The 19,572-nt window shown below is 37.6% G+C and overlaps 1 protein-coding gene across 1 annotated transcript in view; it reads left to right on the forward strand.

Annotated features, from left to right (window-relative positions):
- Nucleotides 1-19,572, forward strand: part of Aven (apoptosis and caspase activation inhibitor) — a 167,769-nt gene that overhangs the window by 15,616 nt on the left and 132,581 nt on the right. The window contains exon 2 of the mRNA XM_076848460.2: nt 17,663-17,840. Coding sequence (XP_076704575.2) covers nt 17,663-17,840 — 178 coding nt within the window. The remainder of the gene's footprint in view (nt 1-17,662; nt 17,841-19,572) is intronic.

The following is a 19,572-nucleotide window of genomic DNA, read 5'->3' on the forward strand; positions in this document are numbered from 1 at the left end:
GACACCTGAAGGTTCCGGTTTACAAGGCCCAGTCCTTGGCTTTTGTGTGGACCACATAATCTTAATCCTGGGATTTGCATTTTGTCCTTATGGATCAGGAGCTTTGAGAAGATCCATCTTTTTCTAATGCAAGGTAAAAGCTTTCTCCTTCCTTATGTGTCTCTGCTGCCCTTTCTTTTAATTAAAATTTTCCTTTCCTAGTGTTGGAAAAGCATCCTAAAGGTCACACTTAAAAAGAGCTGCAGAAGGGAAATGCAGATTACATTATTCCATCCTGTCATGGGGGAAATGATCTCTTGAATTGCTCTGTCTCTGAAAAGTGCATTTTTTTTTTTTTCTTATTTCTCTATTCTGGTTAAAGTAAGGACAGAGAAGGGAGGGATTTTTGTTGACAGCAACCATGATGTCATTCAGCTGATGGCTGGGGAGCTAGAGAAAGCAGTTCAGTCAGAAAAGTGCCAGCCTAGTGCCTTTCAAAGGTCATGGCAAAAGTAAGTTTCAAATATAATGCATGCACTTGTCTTTGTTGCAAACAGTACGATCTTATTCCATTTATAAAATATTGTTACTTGAAATCTCTAAATACAGTTTTTGCAGTAGTTGTCATTTGATTTCTGTAGACTTTAAGGTAACCACTGACGGGTATTGTGAGAACTCAACATTCTTTTAGTGTTCTAGAAGATGAAAGAAAATTTGAATATAAAATTAGCCAGCCTACAAAAGACAAAAAGATATGCATTTTATAGCCTTTATCCATTTGGGAAAAACTGAAAAGGAGGATGAATTCAAAAGAGGATCTTCAGGTGCTGGGTAGCTACAGAAGGTGGAGCATATATGAAATTTCATGAGTCAGGTAGAATCCATGTGCAAAGAAAGACTTCTCAGATGATTGATCTAATCCTCACATGGTGCAGTGTGTATACAGACTGTCTCTTTAATATAAGGTGACACTTAGAAGAAAGAATTCTGGTAGGTACATTTTTCTCTAAGGTGAAATGGCAAATCAAACATCTTTTCTTGGTTACAGCTTGAGTTTGGCCCTTGTCTAAAAAGACAACTGTTATGTGGAGATTGTAACTTGAATCTTGTGAAATTTGATCTCCTAGTTAAACTTATAGACTCTGGTCACAAGAGGGAGAGTAAGATAGTACTTTAGTCAGGAGACTGAATGACATGCTGTGAGGACCTCTTATAAAAGCACACAAAATGTCCAGCTATATGTCTGTGACTTAGACTGGGTGCAATGAATGCAACCCCCTTGGAGTGGTAGTGTGAGGAGGGTGGGTGCCCCACCAGATGGTGGCGTTAAACCTTGATTAAAAGAATAGGTGGAACGAGGTTTGGATCACACCTGTGTTGTATAGGTTCCTTTCTTCATATTTTGCCTTTGTCAGCATCTGACTTCTGTTTTACTTTGCTCTGAGGTATTTTGGTATTTTTGCTGTGTCTTCCTATTGTCAAAACATTTCCTCATTCTGTGAACCTTGCTGTTTTCAGTGATCAAGTTTTTGGTTTAGGTTTGTTCACTTGTGTGGTTGGTAAGTTTATGGAGTGGATACATTACCTGTTTCAAGTAGATTTCATCTGTCTATAATTAGGTGTAAGTAAGATCCTGCCTATCATCCAGGTTGTTATTGAAGTTAGACAAGATACGTAAAAGGATGAGTTTTGAAGAGAGAAGATGTCACTGATGTAAGAAAGGTAGTTTCACATGATAGAAGATAATTCTTGGCTGGGGATATAGCTCAGTAGTACAGCACTTACCTACCACAAGTGAGTCCCTAGATGCGATCCCCAGCAAGAGGGGAAAACAGATGATTCTTGGATGATTGGTTTGTCTTGCAATCTCTCTCCTGACAGTTAAGGTCTCATTTTTCTCCATTGATAGTCATGAGTTTTGAGCGGAACTTTCACAAATGCTTTAGGTACTAAGGTATTTTACACAGAGAATTAACGTTTTTTTTTTTTTTTTTTTTTTTTTTGAGGTGCTGGGGATTGAATCCAGGGCCTTGTGCATGCAGGGCAAGCATTCCATCAACTGAGCAGTATCCCCAGCCCCGAGAATTAACTTTTACCAATATTATACTTAGTGAAGATTCATTTGCAAAAGTGCTGGATTGCATTTTAAGAGGTTTTTATTCTCTCTTTACTGATAAGATCTTGGGCAAGTCCTCTCTGAACCTTATCTTTGTACTCTAGGGAGTTAAACCAGAACAAGGATGCTCTAAGGGAAGTAATATTGTTTCAACCTCTACTTTCCCTTTTGCTTCCTTGGATTACTATGGTGGAGCAAACTTGTAAGCCATCAAGTAAGGAGGATTATAATAATAATAAATAATAAATAATAATAATAATAATAATAATAATAATAATAATAATAATAAATAATTAGTGCTGGGTATTGAACCCAGAGCCCCATTACCACGGAACCACATCCCCAGACCTTATTTTTTGTTTTGAGATAGGGCCTCATTAAGTTGCTGAGGGTGGCCTTGAACTTGTGATGCTCCTGCCTCAGCCTCCAGAGTCTCTGGGATTACAGGCATGCACTGCTGTGCCTGGCAAGGAGGTCTATTTTAAATGTAGAAAAGAATATTATCTAATAGTATAACCTATTTTGAGCAATGGAACAGGCATTTTAAAAAAATCAAGAATTCATTGTGTTGTAGGGACAAATGAGGCAAGGCACTGAAGATAGCAGGAAACAGTTTTATTTGGCTGCAGCCAGGCTCAGAGGGCACAGCTTTTGCTGTAATCAATTAATCCCCTGAACCCCGAGTTCAGGTAGTTACAGAGTTTTATACCCAGCATGTAAAGGGAGGGGCTCAGAAGTTCACAGTCTGCAGAAGTTTACATAAAAGCAGCTTTTTCTTTTACTGTTTTGGGCAAGTTAACACTTCAAGGACAACACCTGGGAAGGGGAGAGATTCTTCTCCCCTTTCTTTCCTACCCTTGCCAGCTATTATTATGGAGCCCAATTGGTATATTCTCTTATCTTAAAAATGTAGACATCTCTGTGAAGCCCAGTTCTCAAGGCCATAGGCCTTGTTTGCACATTGCTACAAACTTCTATACTGGGTATGTTTATGAAAAACTAGTAAGGGGGTGTCCAGCACCTGGAATGCTGATTTCTTCCCGGCCATTGGCCAACTAAGGGCAACACGAAAATAGGAAGTTTATCTACATTGAACGCTTTTGTAGAGATCTTTTGCTGGTAGTCCTAAAATCAGCCACTGTGAAGATTTCTGGAGAAGCCCAGTTAAGACTTTTTGTGGAGAAAGGGGCGCCACTTCAATTGAACCTGTTGTGTGCTTTGGATAAACTGCAATAGTATACAAAGGAACTGTAATAAGACATTGTAATTCTTATTTTGTAAGTTTTACTAGAATAAATGGTAGCCAAGTAATAGAGTTTTTAATGGTTTTTGAAGTTTAAGTGATTATAGTAAGTTTGTCATGGTAATTGGCATCTTACTAAATTGATAGCTACACGGCTGTGTAGATGTTATGTGAAAAAATCTTTCAAAATCTATGGTGAGAAGAAACGTTTTTGGGGAAGCTGCTTAACTAGTAGATGAGAATTCCATGTTATTGAAAATGGCAGGTGATGGTGGTTGTTTGGTTTGTTCGTTTTGTAGGAGGGAGCTGAGCTTTCCAGTTCTAGGCTTTTTGATGAATTATTAACAGATAAGCTGAGGGGGTGGATTCATTGTAGGTGAGAAGATGTTGGCAAATGGTCTCTTTATAAGAGCAGGAGATGGTTTAGAAGGCAGTGGGGTTCTAAACCTCCTTTATATTCAGTGTTCTAAACGTAAAAGAAACCTTCACTTTTTTTTTTTTTTTTTTTTTTTGAGAAGGGTGTCTTGCCATGTTGCCCTTCCTGGGCTCAAATGATCCTCCTACCTTGGCCTCCTGAGTTGTTGGGACTGTAGGTGTGCAACATGGTGACTAGTTTAGAAACAACCCTTTTGTCTTTCACAAAACAAACAGGTTGTTTCAAAATGGAGCTTGTCACCAAAGGAGGGAATTCTGAATATTTACATGGTTTCTTCCCTGTTACATGCTCCAAGTCTCATGTCTGTACAAGGACAGACATTTGGGTTTAACAGTGGTGTCAGATTTGATGGAGCTTGTTGATTGGGTCAAAAACTCCTGTTAGAAATATTTTATAAAAGATTCAGGTTGCATTTGGTACCCAGAAAATAAATATTATTGAAGTGTGGGATGAAAGGAAAAGGGGGAAACTTGTGAAAGTAAAGGGACTGCCATATGCCAAGAGTCAAGTAGGAGAAAAGAGACAGTTGCCTGTATAAGATAGATGAACACCTATCAGAGACCACCTCAGTGGCTTGTATTTATTTTTTTTTGTACTGTCAGTTGAACCTGGGGGTGCATAACTTAATGAGCCACATCCCTAGCCCTTTTTGTTTTATTTAGAGACAGGGTCTCCCAAGTTACTTAGGACCTCAAGATGAGGCTTGCTTTGAACTCATGGTCCTCCTGCCTCAGCCTCCTGAGTTGCTGGGATTACAGGCATACACTGTGGCCCCCAGTGGCTTATCAGTTTTATAAAAAGTTTGGTTATAGAATACATTTTTTAAAATAATTTTTTTTTAGTCCTGGTTGGACCCATACCTTTATTTTATTTATTTTTATATGGTTCTAAGGATTGAGCCCATTGCCTCGCACGAGCTACCCTAGAATACATTTTTTGAAGTCTGTTGTTCTGATTGCGATGTGTACTTCATTCTGATAAATAATCTAGGAAATCAGAATTTCTGCTGTATTACGGTTTTATTCATCCTGTTTTGTGGAGTCCTATAGAACAGTAGAGTTAGTTTTTCATGTGGCCAAAGCTAGAAGAAAAGTAGCACAGGTAGTTTTTTAGTTAAGGTGTGATGGACCGGAGAGTATGCAGTATGACCTGCCTTCAACTTTAGGCATAGAAGAGTAGAGGCCCCCACCCCTCACATTACCCCCCCAAAAAAGAGAAGTTTCTGTGTAACTCCTTTTTCCTAAGAAAAAGAAACAAAAAGTCTTATGTAGCACCATTTGACATTTTTGGAATTTTATATTACAGTAACTCTTTTCTTTCAACCCAGATGGGTACTTGGATTTGTTTTTCTAGGTGGTAGGTGTAATGTTAAAAATACTGAAAAGACTGGGATTCAGGTAAATTCAGGTAAATTTCCTCAATGGGATTGTATTTTCTCATCAGCAAAGGTCTATCTCAGAGCCAATGTTCCCCATCCTGTGTTGTTTCGTTGTAGATTTAGAAAAAATTCAGGATCTGAAAAAACCTCAAATAAGAAAAATAGTTCCAATAAGTGTAGATCTTCGTGTAGAATGTGTTTCATTCATTATAGATTGAAGAAATTCAGGGTTTGTGGGGGAAAAAAGAAACATGGATTTTTTTTTCCTCCATTAAGTTATGTGATGTAGATTGTAGTGGAAAATTGTCCTTGCTTCCAAATAGATAGGACCACGGTATGATATCAGGCCTTTCATAAGAATATGAAAAATTTATTAATGATTCTTAGTAGAGAAAGAATTTTAAACTTATTAAATGAAATTAAGAGTAGGTAGTATTATTAGATTAAAAACAAAACAAAACAAAATTTCTTCCTAGTTTTATGTCCACATAATGGTTACTGCTCAGATCTGAGGGAACACTGTTGAAGGCAAGTTGATGTCCATGGAGCTGGCAATGGAGAGAACAGGTGCACTGTCTCAGATTCTTGATTCTGCTAACAGATAGTAATTACTTTTTCATGTCTCATTTTTATCAACCACTTTCAATAATGAGGAGAAGGAAAGGAATGGTGTGACAACACTGAGGCTCCAGGGAACAATAGCTTTGTGAATGAGTTACCTTTCCTTTTAAGCCCAGGTTCTCTCTACCCCACTTTCTTTCCCAGGAACTGTTTTGATGCTACTGAGCAGTACTGAGACTTGACTTTTTCCTTGTGCCTTTGAGACTGAGGGTGAAGTTTTTAGTTAGATATATAAACAGTGGGATTGTATTAGAAAAAACGTTTTTTTTTTCTAAAATATATTTTTAGTTGTAGACGGACACAATACCTTTATTTTTACATGATGCTGAGGGCCTTGTACATGTGAGGCAAGTGCTCTACTGCTGAGCTACAACCACAGCCCCTAGAAAAAACATGTTTGATGCTTTGTAGAATCCGTTATAAAAATGCTGTTATCATCTTCATCTGAAATCAGTTTTCCCAGCTCTTAGAAGGGCAACTTTGTTAGGGCAGCTCTGTAGATGTCATGCTCTGGAACACCTTCTGTTCTGAGGTGTATGAAAATAAGGGCTATATCCCACTGGACACTGGTCCCATCTGTATCTGGCCCTTCCTTTTCCTTTATCTTTATTCTGTTCAATGTGGCTTCTCCTGAGGGTGGGGTTTGGGCCATTAGTTTTCAGAGTTCACAGGGCCCAGGCTTAGCCCCTCCTTGTATTATGGCTGTTGGAGTTAGACCTGACATACTCGGCTGCTGCTCTCTGATGGGCCTACTGAGCTTTCAGTGAGTACCTCATGTTTACCTTGGGAAGCTCAATCTGCTGCCCCACTGCTGCCCACCTTGGCTTCCTGTTATGTGTGTTGCAACCTCACTTTCACAGCCTGTGACTTTTGGTGATTTGTTTCTACCCACTCATATTTAAGACTTTATGGAAAAATTTGTTGCTAGCTTTCTGTGAATGTTTTCCCTAGATTTTAAATTTTGCTATCCTCTTTACTCGGTTTGTTTTTAAGAGGGAAATTTGGGAAGACTGAGAAATCATTTCGCTATTGCTACCATCCCCACATCCTCAAAATTTTTTTTATATTTTCAGATTTTCCTGTTGTTGACCTCCCTGGGTTTCATTTTGAACAGCTCTCATCCCTTGGTCAGAGGTCTGGGCCTAGAAAATAAGGATTCCCTCCAGTCTGCCTTCTGGCAGGAGCCATAGCTGTTTTCTTTATTAGCCTGAGGCCATGTGGCCAAGGCTGGAGATAAATCCTTTCTTGTCCACAGGCACATGCATCCACAGGTCCCTCATGCTCAGATGCCTTCCTCCTCCTGCTTCTCCCTGGCTTTAGGGTCCTGAAGACAACCCCATCTACCCATCTTTGTTGGTGATGCTTTTTCCACCTATAACCTGAATATCATATAGTAAGCAGCACAGATCACACTATTTATGTTCACTTCTCCACTTTTCCACAGTATGTGAGTTCTTAAGCCTGGGGATTGTGTCTTTTTTGACTATCTTTCCAGGGCCTGTGTCTGCCCAGCACTTAGTAACTACTTACAAAATACTTGTTGAATAAATGGCTATAACAGTGCCAGGAACAAAAGCAACCCTTTGGGAGTATTGCAGGATAGACAAATGGTAAGATAAATTCCACTTAGTTCCTTTTCAAGATGCATTTCTTCAAAAGGAAATATCAAGGTGACCAGCTTTTAGTTTTAAAATTTGTGGTAGGGAGGAAACACTGGTCAAATCCTTAGTAGGCTGAATTTTTGTTAATCGCTGATAAATTCTCTACAACCTTTTTTTTTTTTTTTTTAAAAGAAACTTCAAACCAGCAATGATAATGATTAAAAAAAACAACAAACAAACAAAAAAACCAAACCAACAATAACAGCTGGAAATACAGTTAGTTTGGGTAAAGAATAAGACAGTCACAGAGTCTAGGCATAGCATAAGCTGCTACACTGTGATTTCTACATGTTCTTGCTTGAGGGCAGAGGCTGGACCAGGATGACCTAGGCTCTTCCTAGATCAATAATTTAATTATCATTTTTTCTGCTCTGATTGAGGTTTTTGGGAATGTCTTAAAGTTGTCCAGATAAACAACAGCTGTTTAATAGTCTGTGACTTTTCTGCAAAGTGGAAGGTGATGACATTAAAACCTGCGTTTCCAAGGAAACCAGACTTGTGCTGGTGGATAAGATGAAAACCTGAAACAGAATCAGGAGGAAATCCAGCATTTCCAGCATTAAGTACATGCAGTGAAATTCTAGGAAGGGTGGGACACAGGGGTGGGCACACCTGAAATGGGGCTCACCCAGAAGAAAAAGCCAGTGCCTTTGGCTCTGGGTTGGGTGAGGATGTTTTGTTCTCTGATCAAATCAACAAAGCAAAACTATGTTTTTCTCTTTGGTCATAGCCACACCATGGAGAAAATTGTTTTCTGTTTTTTTTTTTTTTAGAATTTTTAAATATTTATTTTTTAGTTCTCGGCGGACACCACATCTTTGTATGTGGTGCTGAGGATCGAACCCGGGCCGCACGCACGCCAGGCGAGCGCGCTACCGCTTGAGCCACATCCCCAGCCCAAGAAAATTGTTTTCATATACATCTGTTCAGTGCTTTCTCTACTAGAAAGGTTGTTGATGTTAATCTGCTTCATTGAATTTTACCTGGGAGTTGGGACTTATAAGATTATTTAATTTTATAGGTTTCAATCCTTTGGACAGATTTTTTTTTTTCTTGTTGTAAAGTAGATACAATGAAACTTATTCTCTTATTATTTTTCTCTTTTCTACAAGTACTCCATAAATGAGTTCCACAAAATATAGTTTGAAATAACTAATCAGGCCAGTCTAATTTCCAAAATACCCTTCAGTCATTAAAGCACAGAATTCTCAAGTTTTTAAGAAATCCCATAGTCTATCCCTAGTTAGTCTAGCCCTAGTGTGGGCTGCCAGCAGGTTGTAATTACATTTCTGTGCTTCCCATTTTTGGTCCATTTTCTAAATCGAATTGACACATACATGGCCTTGGACGAAGAACTGGATGGAATGAAAGGCTGTAAGAAGAGGCACTGAACAGCTGTTTAATGGGTGGGGTTCCCAGTTTCTCTGCAGTTTTTTCCATCCTTTTCCATATATTGATGGCACGAAAGGAAGGGCAGCTGCATATAATTGTCTTGCTAGAGAAACAGTTGAGTTTGACTAATCAAATGTGAACTTCTGCCTTTGCCTCCCAAGTACCTAGAATTAAAGGCAGGCACTGTGCCCACTGACAACTTTTTTTCATTATTAAAGCTAAATATAATAAGTTTCTGCTTAGGGTCTAAATGATAAAAATCACCTTAGGTTGGTTGTGGTGGTGCAGGCCTGTAATCCCCCAGCTACTCTCGAGCCTGAGGCAGGAGGATATCAAGTTTGAGGCCAGCCTTGGAAATTTAGTGAGATCCTATTGCAAAAGTAAAATGAATGGGCTGGGGGTGTAACTCAGTGGTGGAGTGCTTCATGGTGAGACCTAACTCACTGAACCCTGGGTTCAGTGCCCAGTACCTGGGTGGGGACCAAGGAATGACCTTAAGAGGTAGCAGTTAGGTTATTGGTCAATGAGGGTGCATTTTAAAGTTTAATAATACTTAAAAATTTGAAGTAGGATAAATATAATTTTCCAGTTCACATTGTAGCATTTTTGGTTTAATGTGTTTGATGTCAGTATTTAATCCCTGATACTAAGTTTTGGTGACTTTCTGTTGGAGGGTTTCCTTAATTGTGTTCTAGTTTCTTTCCTATCTGTTCCCTTCTATGATGTAATTTACATTTTGTAAGGAACTTAAAAGGTTGTTGAATGTTGAAGCCTTATTGGGCTTGAAGAGGCCCTTTGCTTCAGAAGAAGTAAACAGGGACCTCCAGAAGCGAGATTCTTCAGTTGAAAAAAACCTTTCATGGGACCTCTTGTCTGTTATGTCTCAGTGATTTCCCATATTCTTTTGGCTTATCTGAGTTCTCTTGGTGATAAAGATCATCTTTAAATATTCTTTTGGCAGACTTGCCTTTTTAAATTTTTTTTGAGTACTGGGGTTTGAACTCGGGGGGCACTCGACAGACAACTGAGCCACATCTCCAACTACTTTTTTGTATCTTAGAGACAGGATCTTACTGAGTTGCTTAGTGCCTCGCTGTTGCTGAGGCTGGTTTGACACTCTCAATCCTCCTTTCTCAGCCTCCCAAGTAGCTGGGATTACAGGCATGCCCAGCCAGACTTGCCTTTTTGAAAGAAAAAGTAAGAAGATATTTAATGCATCATGCTGCCAAAATGTGGTGTTCATAGGCTGGCCAGTTAACCTAAACAGATTGTAATGGAAAATATTGTAAGTTAAACGGCACAGCAGCTTCAGTGAGTGAATCTTTTTGTTGATTCTCTTGTACTTGTGGTTCCTTTTGTGTATTCATTATTGAAAGATTGGGGGATGGGTGGGTATTTGCAATCTCCAGCTGTTACTGTTGAACTATCAATTTTCCCTTCAACTGTCAGTTTTTGCTTCACATATTGCAGGGATCTGTTAACATATTTATATGTTCATAATTGTTATATTGTTCTGACCCTTTTATTTTTGTATAATGTCTTTTATAACAATGTATGTCTTCAAGTCTATGTTGTCTGACATTTTATAGTCACTCCTGCTCTTTTGGTTACTGTTTGCATAGAATAACTTTCCATCCTTACTGATATTTTTATTTTTGACTCTAAAATGTCTCTTGTAGAGAGCATATCATCAGATGTTGTTTAATCCATTCTGCCAGTTTTGGCCTTTTAGTTTGAATTGTTTATTCACATTTAATGTTATTGATATTGTTGAATATTCTATTTTTTGGTACATTTAATGTTATTGATATTGTTGAAATGTTTTTTTTTTGTTTTGTTTTTGGTACTGGGGATTGAACCCAGGGGCGCTTAACCACTAAGCCACATCCTTAGAGATGGGATCTTGCTAGTTGCTTAGGGATTTGCTAAGTTGCTGAAGCTGACTTTGAACTCTCCATCTTCCTGCCTCAGCCTCCTGAGCCTCTGGGATAATAGGCATGCGACACCATATCCAGCTTCCATTTTATTTTTGTTTTCTCTAATTCTCATGGATACTTTATTCTTGATTCATCCTTTACTGCCTTTTTATACTAAACAAATATATATTTTTTAAACCTTACTTTACTTATTTATTTTTATGTGGTGCTAAGGCTGGAACCCAGTGCCTTGTTAGATGAGCACTCTACCGCTGAGCCACAACCCCAGCCCCCTAAACAAATATTTTTAATGTAAACATTTTAATTTTAATTCAGTTAATGATTTTCCCCCTCTTGAGTAATTTCTCTAAGCTTACCATATATATATATCAAATTATCGAAATCTGCTTCAGATTTTTTTTTTTTTTTTAAAGATAGAGAGGAGAGAGAGAGAGAGAGAGAGAGAGAGAGAGAGAGAGAGAGAGAATGAATGAATCCTTCCAATATTTATCTTTTAGTTTTTGGCGCACACAACATCTTTGTATGTGGTGCTGAGGATAGAACCCCGGCCGCACACATGCCAGGCAAGCGCGCCACCGCCCGAGCCACATCCCTAGCCCTGCTTCAGATTTATACTAACTTAATTCCTGTGATATATAGAAATATCACACTATGTAGCTGTTAACCTGTTCCCTTTCGCCATTTCTATTATACTTGCTATACCTATGTTACAAAACCATTGTTTTAATTACTACTTTATGATTTTCTTTTTAAAGAAGGAGAGGGGCATATATTTATAGCTTTTGTTACATTAGCCATTTGTTTTATCAAATTATATCCTATGTCTAGTTCTCCTCACTCCTATTTGAGCTCCCTTCTGGAGTCATTTCCTTAGTCTAATATAGTTTTGTACTGTTACTGGCAAAGAGATTTCTGTATGATGTTGGCCCAGCAATATAGTCATATGCAGATTGTTTGACATTTGCTTTTAAAATCTGTTAAGGGCGGAGAGGGAAAAAATATGCATTTATATTGTATTTGATGGTTATTTCCACCATGCGGCCAGCGCATTGGTTTCATTAATGAGGTTCTTGGCATAAAAGTTAACTAGTGAGATCGAAATAAACACACAGACTCAGTTACCTTTTTCTATGACCAGGTCCGAGACGGCTCCCCTCTCTGGCTCCCATCTCTAACCGCCCGGTAGGGCAGCAAGGATTACTCAGGGCTAACAGGAGAGAGAGAGTGAGCACGCCAGGGAGTAGCCTTTTATTGGGGAACAAGAAACTCAGGGGAGAATTCCATCCAATGAAGGTTGAAGGGGGGGCTGCACTCCAAGGTCAGGGTCAGTGATTGGGCTCCCGGGGTCAGTGGTCAGTCGCATCCCCACATGGACGGGGGTGGGGGGGTGGGCGCACTCCAAGGTCAGGGTCAGTGATTGGGCCCCGGGGTCAGTGGTCAGTCACACCCCCACATGGACGGGTTCTCTGATCAGGAGAGGGCCGGGAAAGCTCTGACATAGCCAGAGCGCCTCAGACCCAAACCGGGAGTCGCCCAGTCACCTGTGAGAATGGCTCATCACAGTTATTTATCACTTTTTTTTTTTTTTAAGAGAGAATTTTTTAATATTTATTTTTAAATTTTTGGCGGACACAACATCTTTGTTTGTGTGTGGTGCTGAGGATCGAACCTGGGCTGCATGCATGCCAGGCAAGCGCGCTACCGCTTGAGCCACATCCCCAGCCCCTATTTATCACCTTTTCTGGCATTTCTTTTTTCCTCCATTTGTATCCGAGTTGCTGTTTAGAATAAGTTGTTTTCAGCCTTGTGATTTTAGGTTAGTATATTTCATAAAGTGGGTCTGTTACAACTAATCTTTTTAGTGTTTATCTGGGACTGCCTTTGTTTTGCCTTCATTTTGCAAGATAGCTTGATTTAGGATTCTTGGTTAACAGTTTTCTGTCAGCACTTTGAATATGTTACAGCATTGCCTTTTGGCCTCTATTGTTTCTGATAAGAAGTTGGCCATCAGTCTTTTTTGGGTTGCTTTGTAAAGATCATTTTCTCCTAATACTTCTTTTTTTTTTTTTTCCCCTCCTAATAGATTTTCTTCTTGGTTTGCAGAATTTTTATTCTGAATCTGTAGATCTCATTGTGTTTATACTACTTGGGAGTTTGTTGGTTATGTACATTAAGATTTTTCATCAACTTGGGGAAATTTTTTAGCCATTATGTTTCAAAATATTTATTTTCCTGTTGTGTGTTGAATTCTTTCCATGAAAACTGTGATACAGTGAATTCCTAATTCCCAGATTCTGCAAATGTAGCTTTATTTGGAAGTGGGTTATTTACAGATATAATCAAGATAAGATGAGGTCCTACTGGATTAAGATGAACCCTAGTCCATTATGACTGGTGTCCTCATAAGACAAGAACAAGGTGTGCACATGCACACAGAAGAGAAAATTCCATGTGAAAATAGTAGAGATTGGAGTGATGGGTCTGTAAACCAACGGAGGCCTGGGATTGCTGGTAGCCTCCAGAAGTTAGCATAGAGTCATGGAGCAGATTCTCCCTTGGGACTTCTAGAAGGAACCAATTCTGCGAACACCTGGATTTCAGACTTCAAGCCTTCAGAACATGAGAAAAAATTTGTTTTAAGCCACCTAGTTTGTGATATTTTGTTAAGAAAGCCTTAGGAAACGAATATAGATTTTGGTATTGGGAAGTCAATACCATAAAATGTGGAAGTGATTTTGGAATTGTATAAATGGGTAGTGGCTGGAAGAATTCTGAGATACATGATATAAGAAGCCTAAATTGCCTTGAAGAGATTGTTGACAGAAATATGGACATCAAAGGTGATTCTGGGTAGGTCTCAGATAGAAATGAGGAACATAGCATTGGATAATGGGGGAAAAAGCAAGCCTTTTTAGAAAGAGACCTTGGCTGAGTTATGTTCTGCTGTACAGTGTTTGTGTGTAGAGGGTTGTTGACTCTCCTACGAATGAAATAGAGTTGTTATGTCATTCACTATTATTGGAAAATTGATTATCTAGTCTTATCTTTCTTTTTTTTTTTTTTTTTTTAATGACATTACCTAAAATGACTTAGGAAATTATAAGACTTTTTTTTTTTTTTTTTTTTTGGTACTTGGGATTAAACCCAGGGGCACTTTACCACTGAGCTACTTCCCCAATCCATTTTTTTTTTTGTTTTTAAATTTGAGACAGGGTCTCACTAAGTTTTTAGGGCCTTGCCAAGTCTCTTAGGCTGGCCCTGAACTCATGATCTCCCTGACAACCTCCCAAGTTGCTGGGATTACAGGTGTACCCCACCATACCTGGCCAAAGGAAGTGGTAAGACAAAAATTTATACTCAACTAGCTATGCTAGTAAGTAGTTTGATAAAGAAGGTTATAATTTTATTGATTATGGTTACATTTTAAGATCTTTGTGAGTTTAATGGGTTTGAATCTCATTGACTTAGATGATTGAATATAGGCTATAGTTCTTTATGGTAATGTAGTGCTTTCTTCAGTAGCGTTTTAGAGTAGCCTTTTGTTTGGTTTGCAGACTCAGAGACTGATCACCTGTATATGAGTACATACAGATGCCAGATTCTGTGTTCTTGTCCTGGCTTACCTTCCTTGAGTTTTAGATTACTGTCAGCTCTGCCTAGTCATCTATGGAATAATTTTTTCCATCTCTATTCTGTAGAGTAGTTGAAGTTTGAAGTCAAATTGACCCTTACCTATTAGAAGAACTGCAAAACATTAAATTATTCTTTCTGGTTGAGAATCTCAATTTGTTCTAAATGGATTTTTTTTTTTTTCTGGTGCCAATGGACAAGATAATAGCTCAACAGTAATTTGATCATATAATAGATCTTTCCCTTGTTAACCTAATTGGCTTCCTGTTACTTTATGAACACTGCAACCAGTGACCCGTGCCGAGGTATGAAATGTTAAAGTGAAAATTACCATACTCATTTCAAAGTGATGTTAACATAAAAGCAATGCCTTTTATATTTAGTTTTCACATTACTTTCATCAGTATTTTCTCATTTGCTTTGTCCTTTCCCTCCATTTTGAGGCTTGGCATATTTTAATTTTGTTCTAGATCTTTGCATAATGAAATCTCTTGGAAATTCTATGGTGTACCTTTCTCTAACTTATAACTATCTTCTAAATTCTGTTTTATTACTTATTAGTAATCTCTTTGATGGAGACCTAATGACAACTCTGTGTTTGCATTTGAGTGGGGGTAATGAGATCCTTGTTTAGGGATTCTTCTAATTTGGGGATTAGTGAGTCATTCATCTGCATGAGGTCCAGGCTATTATAAACACTTAGTAAGTATTAAATGATGGTAATGGCAGGGTCATTAATCCTATCTGGGTCTCCTGCCTTCCATTTTAGTGCTTGTTTCACTGCAGCAGTGGTTCCTAGGGTGTTTCAGATCATAATTTGCTTTCAGATCAAGATAATTATTTTGCCCAGGTGTCCATTTTTGCCATGTGTCATAGCTCTGTTTAGAGGTTTTGGACTAACCAGAGAAGCCTCCCTGAGCTTTATTTACCCAGTGGGACAACAAAAGAATATTGGATTTTCCCAGATTAAGCCCTGTCAGTATTTTCAGCTCTAGTTCTATCCCCTAAATTCTCATCGGTTATAAAGCTGTTTTTTTCCCGCCCCTAACGTTCCTGGTACTTGAAATTTATACATCAGATGCCATTTAATCATATATATTTATTCCACCAGCATCTTCTGGTTCTCAGAATTTTCAGAAATGGCAGGAAACCTTTAGGTTTTATACTATCTTTGCAGTCCCTAGATGATGATATAAATTGCCATTTTCTTATTTGGACAGGAGGCTGATAATACTTAAGGGCTGAAAGTGTTCTTGAAGGGCAAATTAGTCCATGGTTTCATGAAAGCTTATGAAATTTGAATCAGAGGGGGACTATTGACTAGTGTTAAATTTGTTGGGTGAATGCTTAATGGGTAACTAGACATTTAAAGGACCAAAATGACACCATACAGAATTTCGTAGATGGAAGACAGAAGATAGATCTGTGCAGTGTATGGGTCAGACTTTATTACCCAAACCCTTTGGGCAATCGTGTTACTTAGGTTGGTGTAGCTATTATCTGTCATCTGATGTAATGTGGCATAAGGTTCAGAACATCATCTGTGATGTGTTTTAACCTAAAATTATTTAACTAGACTCTATTGAGCTTTAGATTTTTAAAGATTAGTTTATAGGTAATGATGGAGATTTTAAAAAGTCTTGTCAATAACACCACAAAGTAATAGCTGAACAGGAGATTTTTTTCCACACTGTATCTGGCCTGTCAGTGAATCAATGTCACAGAAATGGGGATTGTGCTAGATTCAAAGAGCCTTGGGGATGAGCAATCAGATATAATGCATAATTGTGAATTGAGTTACTTGGCTGGAAGAACAAGCTATAAAGAATTTTGGGGGGTTTGAAAATAGTCTGGATGTTTATATGAAATGAAATTTATTGACATGGAGAGGTGGAGAGTATAGATTTCTAATAAAATCTGATGACCAAAAAGTTTATGTAAATATAAGAGAAAAAGATCTGGAAATATGTGCCCTAAGGTTTTTGGTGCTTTGGGTGTTGGGAATGCAAGGCTTTTTAGTTTTGCTTCTCTTCCCCTCATAATTAAATGAACATGACTTATTTCTGTGTCTAAAAACAACATGAAACCTCAAGCTTATGCTAACCTGTTCTGTATAGATGGGTTGCTTTAATATTTCTCTAGAAGTTTTTTTTAACTTAATAAGGATTTTACAATCTTTGGGAAACTTATTTGAATTGTGCCTTTAGGTTTCATGTGCACTTCTTTTTAAAAAATTGTATTATGGAAAATTTGAAACATGCAAAAGTACGTACAACAATAGTATAATGAATTTCCATGTGCTCATTATCTTCATTTGGCAATGATCAATCATGTGGAGTTTTTCATTTCTACTTGCTATTCTTCCTACCCACAATTTTGAAGCAAATTTCAAGTGCAATATCTTTTCATCCATAGTTTAACACCAAACAAATAATAAAATTACTAGTATATACTTAATGTAATCGATTATCAAGTCATTGTTCACATTGCCCCAGTTGTCTCTGGTTAGATTGCTTGAGTCAGAGTACAGATGAGTTCCTGATGTCACAACTGCTTGTGTCCATTGCACCCTGATCTTTTGTTTGCAGTGCTGGGATGGAACCCAGAGCTTGTATATGCTAATAAACCTCTACCACTGAGCTCTACAGCTCCAGCCCATGAAACTCTTTTAATCTATAGATTTCCATCCTCTCCCCCACTGTTTTTTCCCTTGCAATTTATTTGTCAATGAAACTGGGCCCTTTCTATTCGAGGATTTCTCATAATCTGCATTTTTTTTTTTTTTTTTTTTAAAAAACATGTTCTCTTAACCAGATTCTCAAGACTGGAAACTTCTCTAGAATTTATCTGAGCAGGGTTTCCAGTTTATAAAACATTTATCACATGTTTGTAAAATTTGTAAATTGAAAGAGTTAATTTCTATCCTAAAGTTCTTTGAGTTGAAGACTCTTATAGCCTTGATTATTTCAACTAGATGAAACAGCTGTTGAGATAGGACATAGGGATAGGTTTTAGAGGGACCAGTTACACAAATGTTCACGCAATAACTTGCCATATTTCCTTTTCAATGCTTACTAAAAAGTTTACCCTGAAACAACACTCTGGTTTAATGGGGTTTGTTGAAAATGTTATTTAATATCCCTGCCAGTTTGGTTTATACATTTACTCTTTATTGTGATACCTGTGTATTTTTTAAAAAATTATTTTACTATGGAGGCTACTGAGGTCAAGCTTTCCCCTGTTTATTGATTTGTTTCTAATGATTGCAGGTTGAAGATGACAGTGATACAGAAACCTCTAGAGAAGAAAACTACGAACAGGGAAATTATTCTAGAAGAAAGATCATCTCTAACTGGGATCGATATCAAGATACTGAAAAAGAAATCAATAATGAAAGTGGAGAATCACAGAGGGGGACAGATTTTAGTGTCCTCTTGAGCTCTGCAGGTATGAATTACACTTGACTAGTCCTGTAGTAGTTGCATAGGCATTTTTTTTGTTGTTGCTTTTTAAATTGCACTTTTATAACTAGTAGTTTATCCTTCTTCCTTTGGATTTTAAATTTAAGTAAAGGAGTGTTTCTAATAGTTTGCAAGGGGGAAAATGATGTCTAAGTGGAAGTTGGGGTTTACATGTACTGATGTAGAATGACTAAAATCTCTGAGATGGATGAAATACTTTATGTAAGTGGAAAATGCTGACCCTTTCTGTGGCTAAATTTGGTGTCTCAGGAAAAATAAGTTTTCTCTCTGATTTTAGAAAAATCAGTATTTACAGTTTCTAGGACATATGTTTTCTCTCTTTTGTAGCCTGAAGTATGCATATTAAGTGGATATGTATATAGTAGAGCCCCTGAACACCAGAACCTTCTTTTTTTTGTGTGTTGGATCATCTTCTCTATCAATAATATCAATCCATCCCTTCCATGATTAGCTGTTATCAAAGATTGGCTCCTATCTGTGAGATCAAAGAGCAGTAATAAGAAAGAGTGGAGGAGGGCTGGGAGCACAGTCGCCACTCCCTACTAGGATATGGCATGACAATTTCAAGGATAAATTGAGGAGAGATTAGTGGTTGTCCTCTGAGGATAAAGGTGAATTGTCTATAAAAGGTAATATGAGGGACCCTTGTGATGGAGTGTGGTTCAGTATCTTGACTGGGTTGGCAGATACACAAACCTATAAAAGTGATAAAATTGTGTTAGAACTTGCACACAAATATACACAAATGAGTATGAAACTGGGGCAATCTGAATAAGATTGGCAAATCATATCAATGTTCTTGTGTCTCTATCCTGGTTGTGATATTATACTGTAGTTTTGCAAAATGTTAGCATAGGGAGAATGGGTAAAGTGTTCAAGATATCTCTGAATTATTTTGTTCCAACAACATGTGAATAACTTCAATAGAAATACTATTTCCAGGTTAAAATACTTAAAGATTGAAAATGTGGGGAGAGAAATAAAATGGAAATATTTCAATTTGTTTTTTTTTTTTTTTTTTCAGTCACTGACAATAAAACTTTTATTAGAAATAAGGGAATCTATGAGAACAGAAATTATGGCAATCTTGTAGTTGGTAAAAGAGTCTTTGAACTTAGAGCCCTTCACTCCATGTCATTCCTCTCAGCTTGAAACTCTGTTGCACTAACCAACTGTGCAAGCATATGAACCTAGGGAATATGATGAAGGTAGATAAGGCAATTTAGAAATGGTTTTTTTGACATGGTTTAATAATTCACTTCATGCTGGTTTATAAATAGGGTGTTTATCTTTGTGGCTATTAGTTTAAAAGTAGACTAATTGTCCCTAAAGTTTTATCACATGATGAAACTCAGAAATGTTGAAATGTATTTTAAAATAAGTATTTCCAGGAATTTTTCACAGATCAATATGTTCTGATAAAAATAACATATGGTGAAATAATTTTTCAATTCCAAATAAATTCCAGATAAGCTGAGGCAGCTCCACCACCATTCCTGTCAATTATAGTTAAAAAAATAATTATGTCAACTCTTGGGTTAAAGATTACATAAAAGATAAGAGAATCAAATTAAAACCCAACAGCATGTGCCTTGGCAAAGGTTTACAAATATCAAAATAGAGTAAGACCTTCTTTTTATTGGTTCTTTTTTAGTTGAACATAAAAGTAGAATTCATTTGGACACAATTATATATGC

This window comes from Callospermophilus lateralis, chromosome 3 (genome assembly GCF_048772815.1).
Source record: "Callospermophilus lateralis isolate mCalLat2 chromosome 3, mCalLat2.hap1, whole genome shotgun sequence".
Classification (NCBI taxonomy): Eukaryota; Metazoa; Chordata; class Mammalia; order Rodentia; family Sciuridae; genus Callospermophilus; species Callospermophilus lateralis.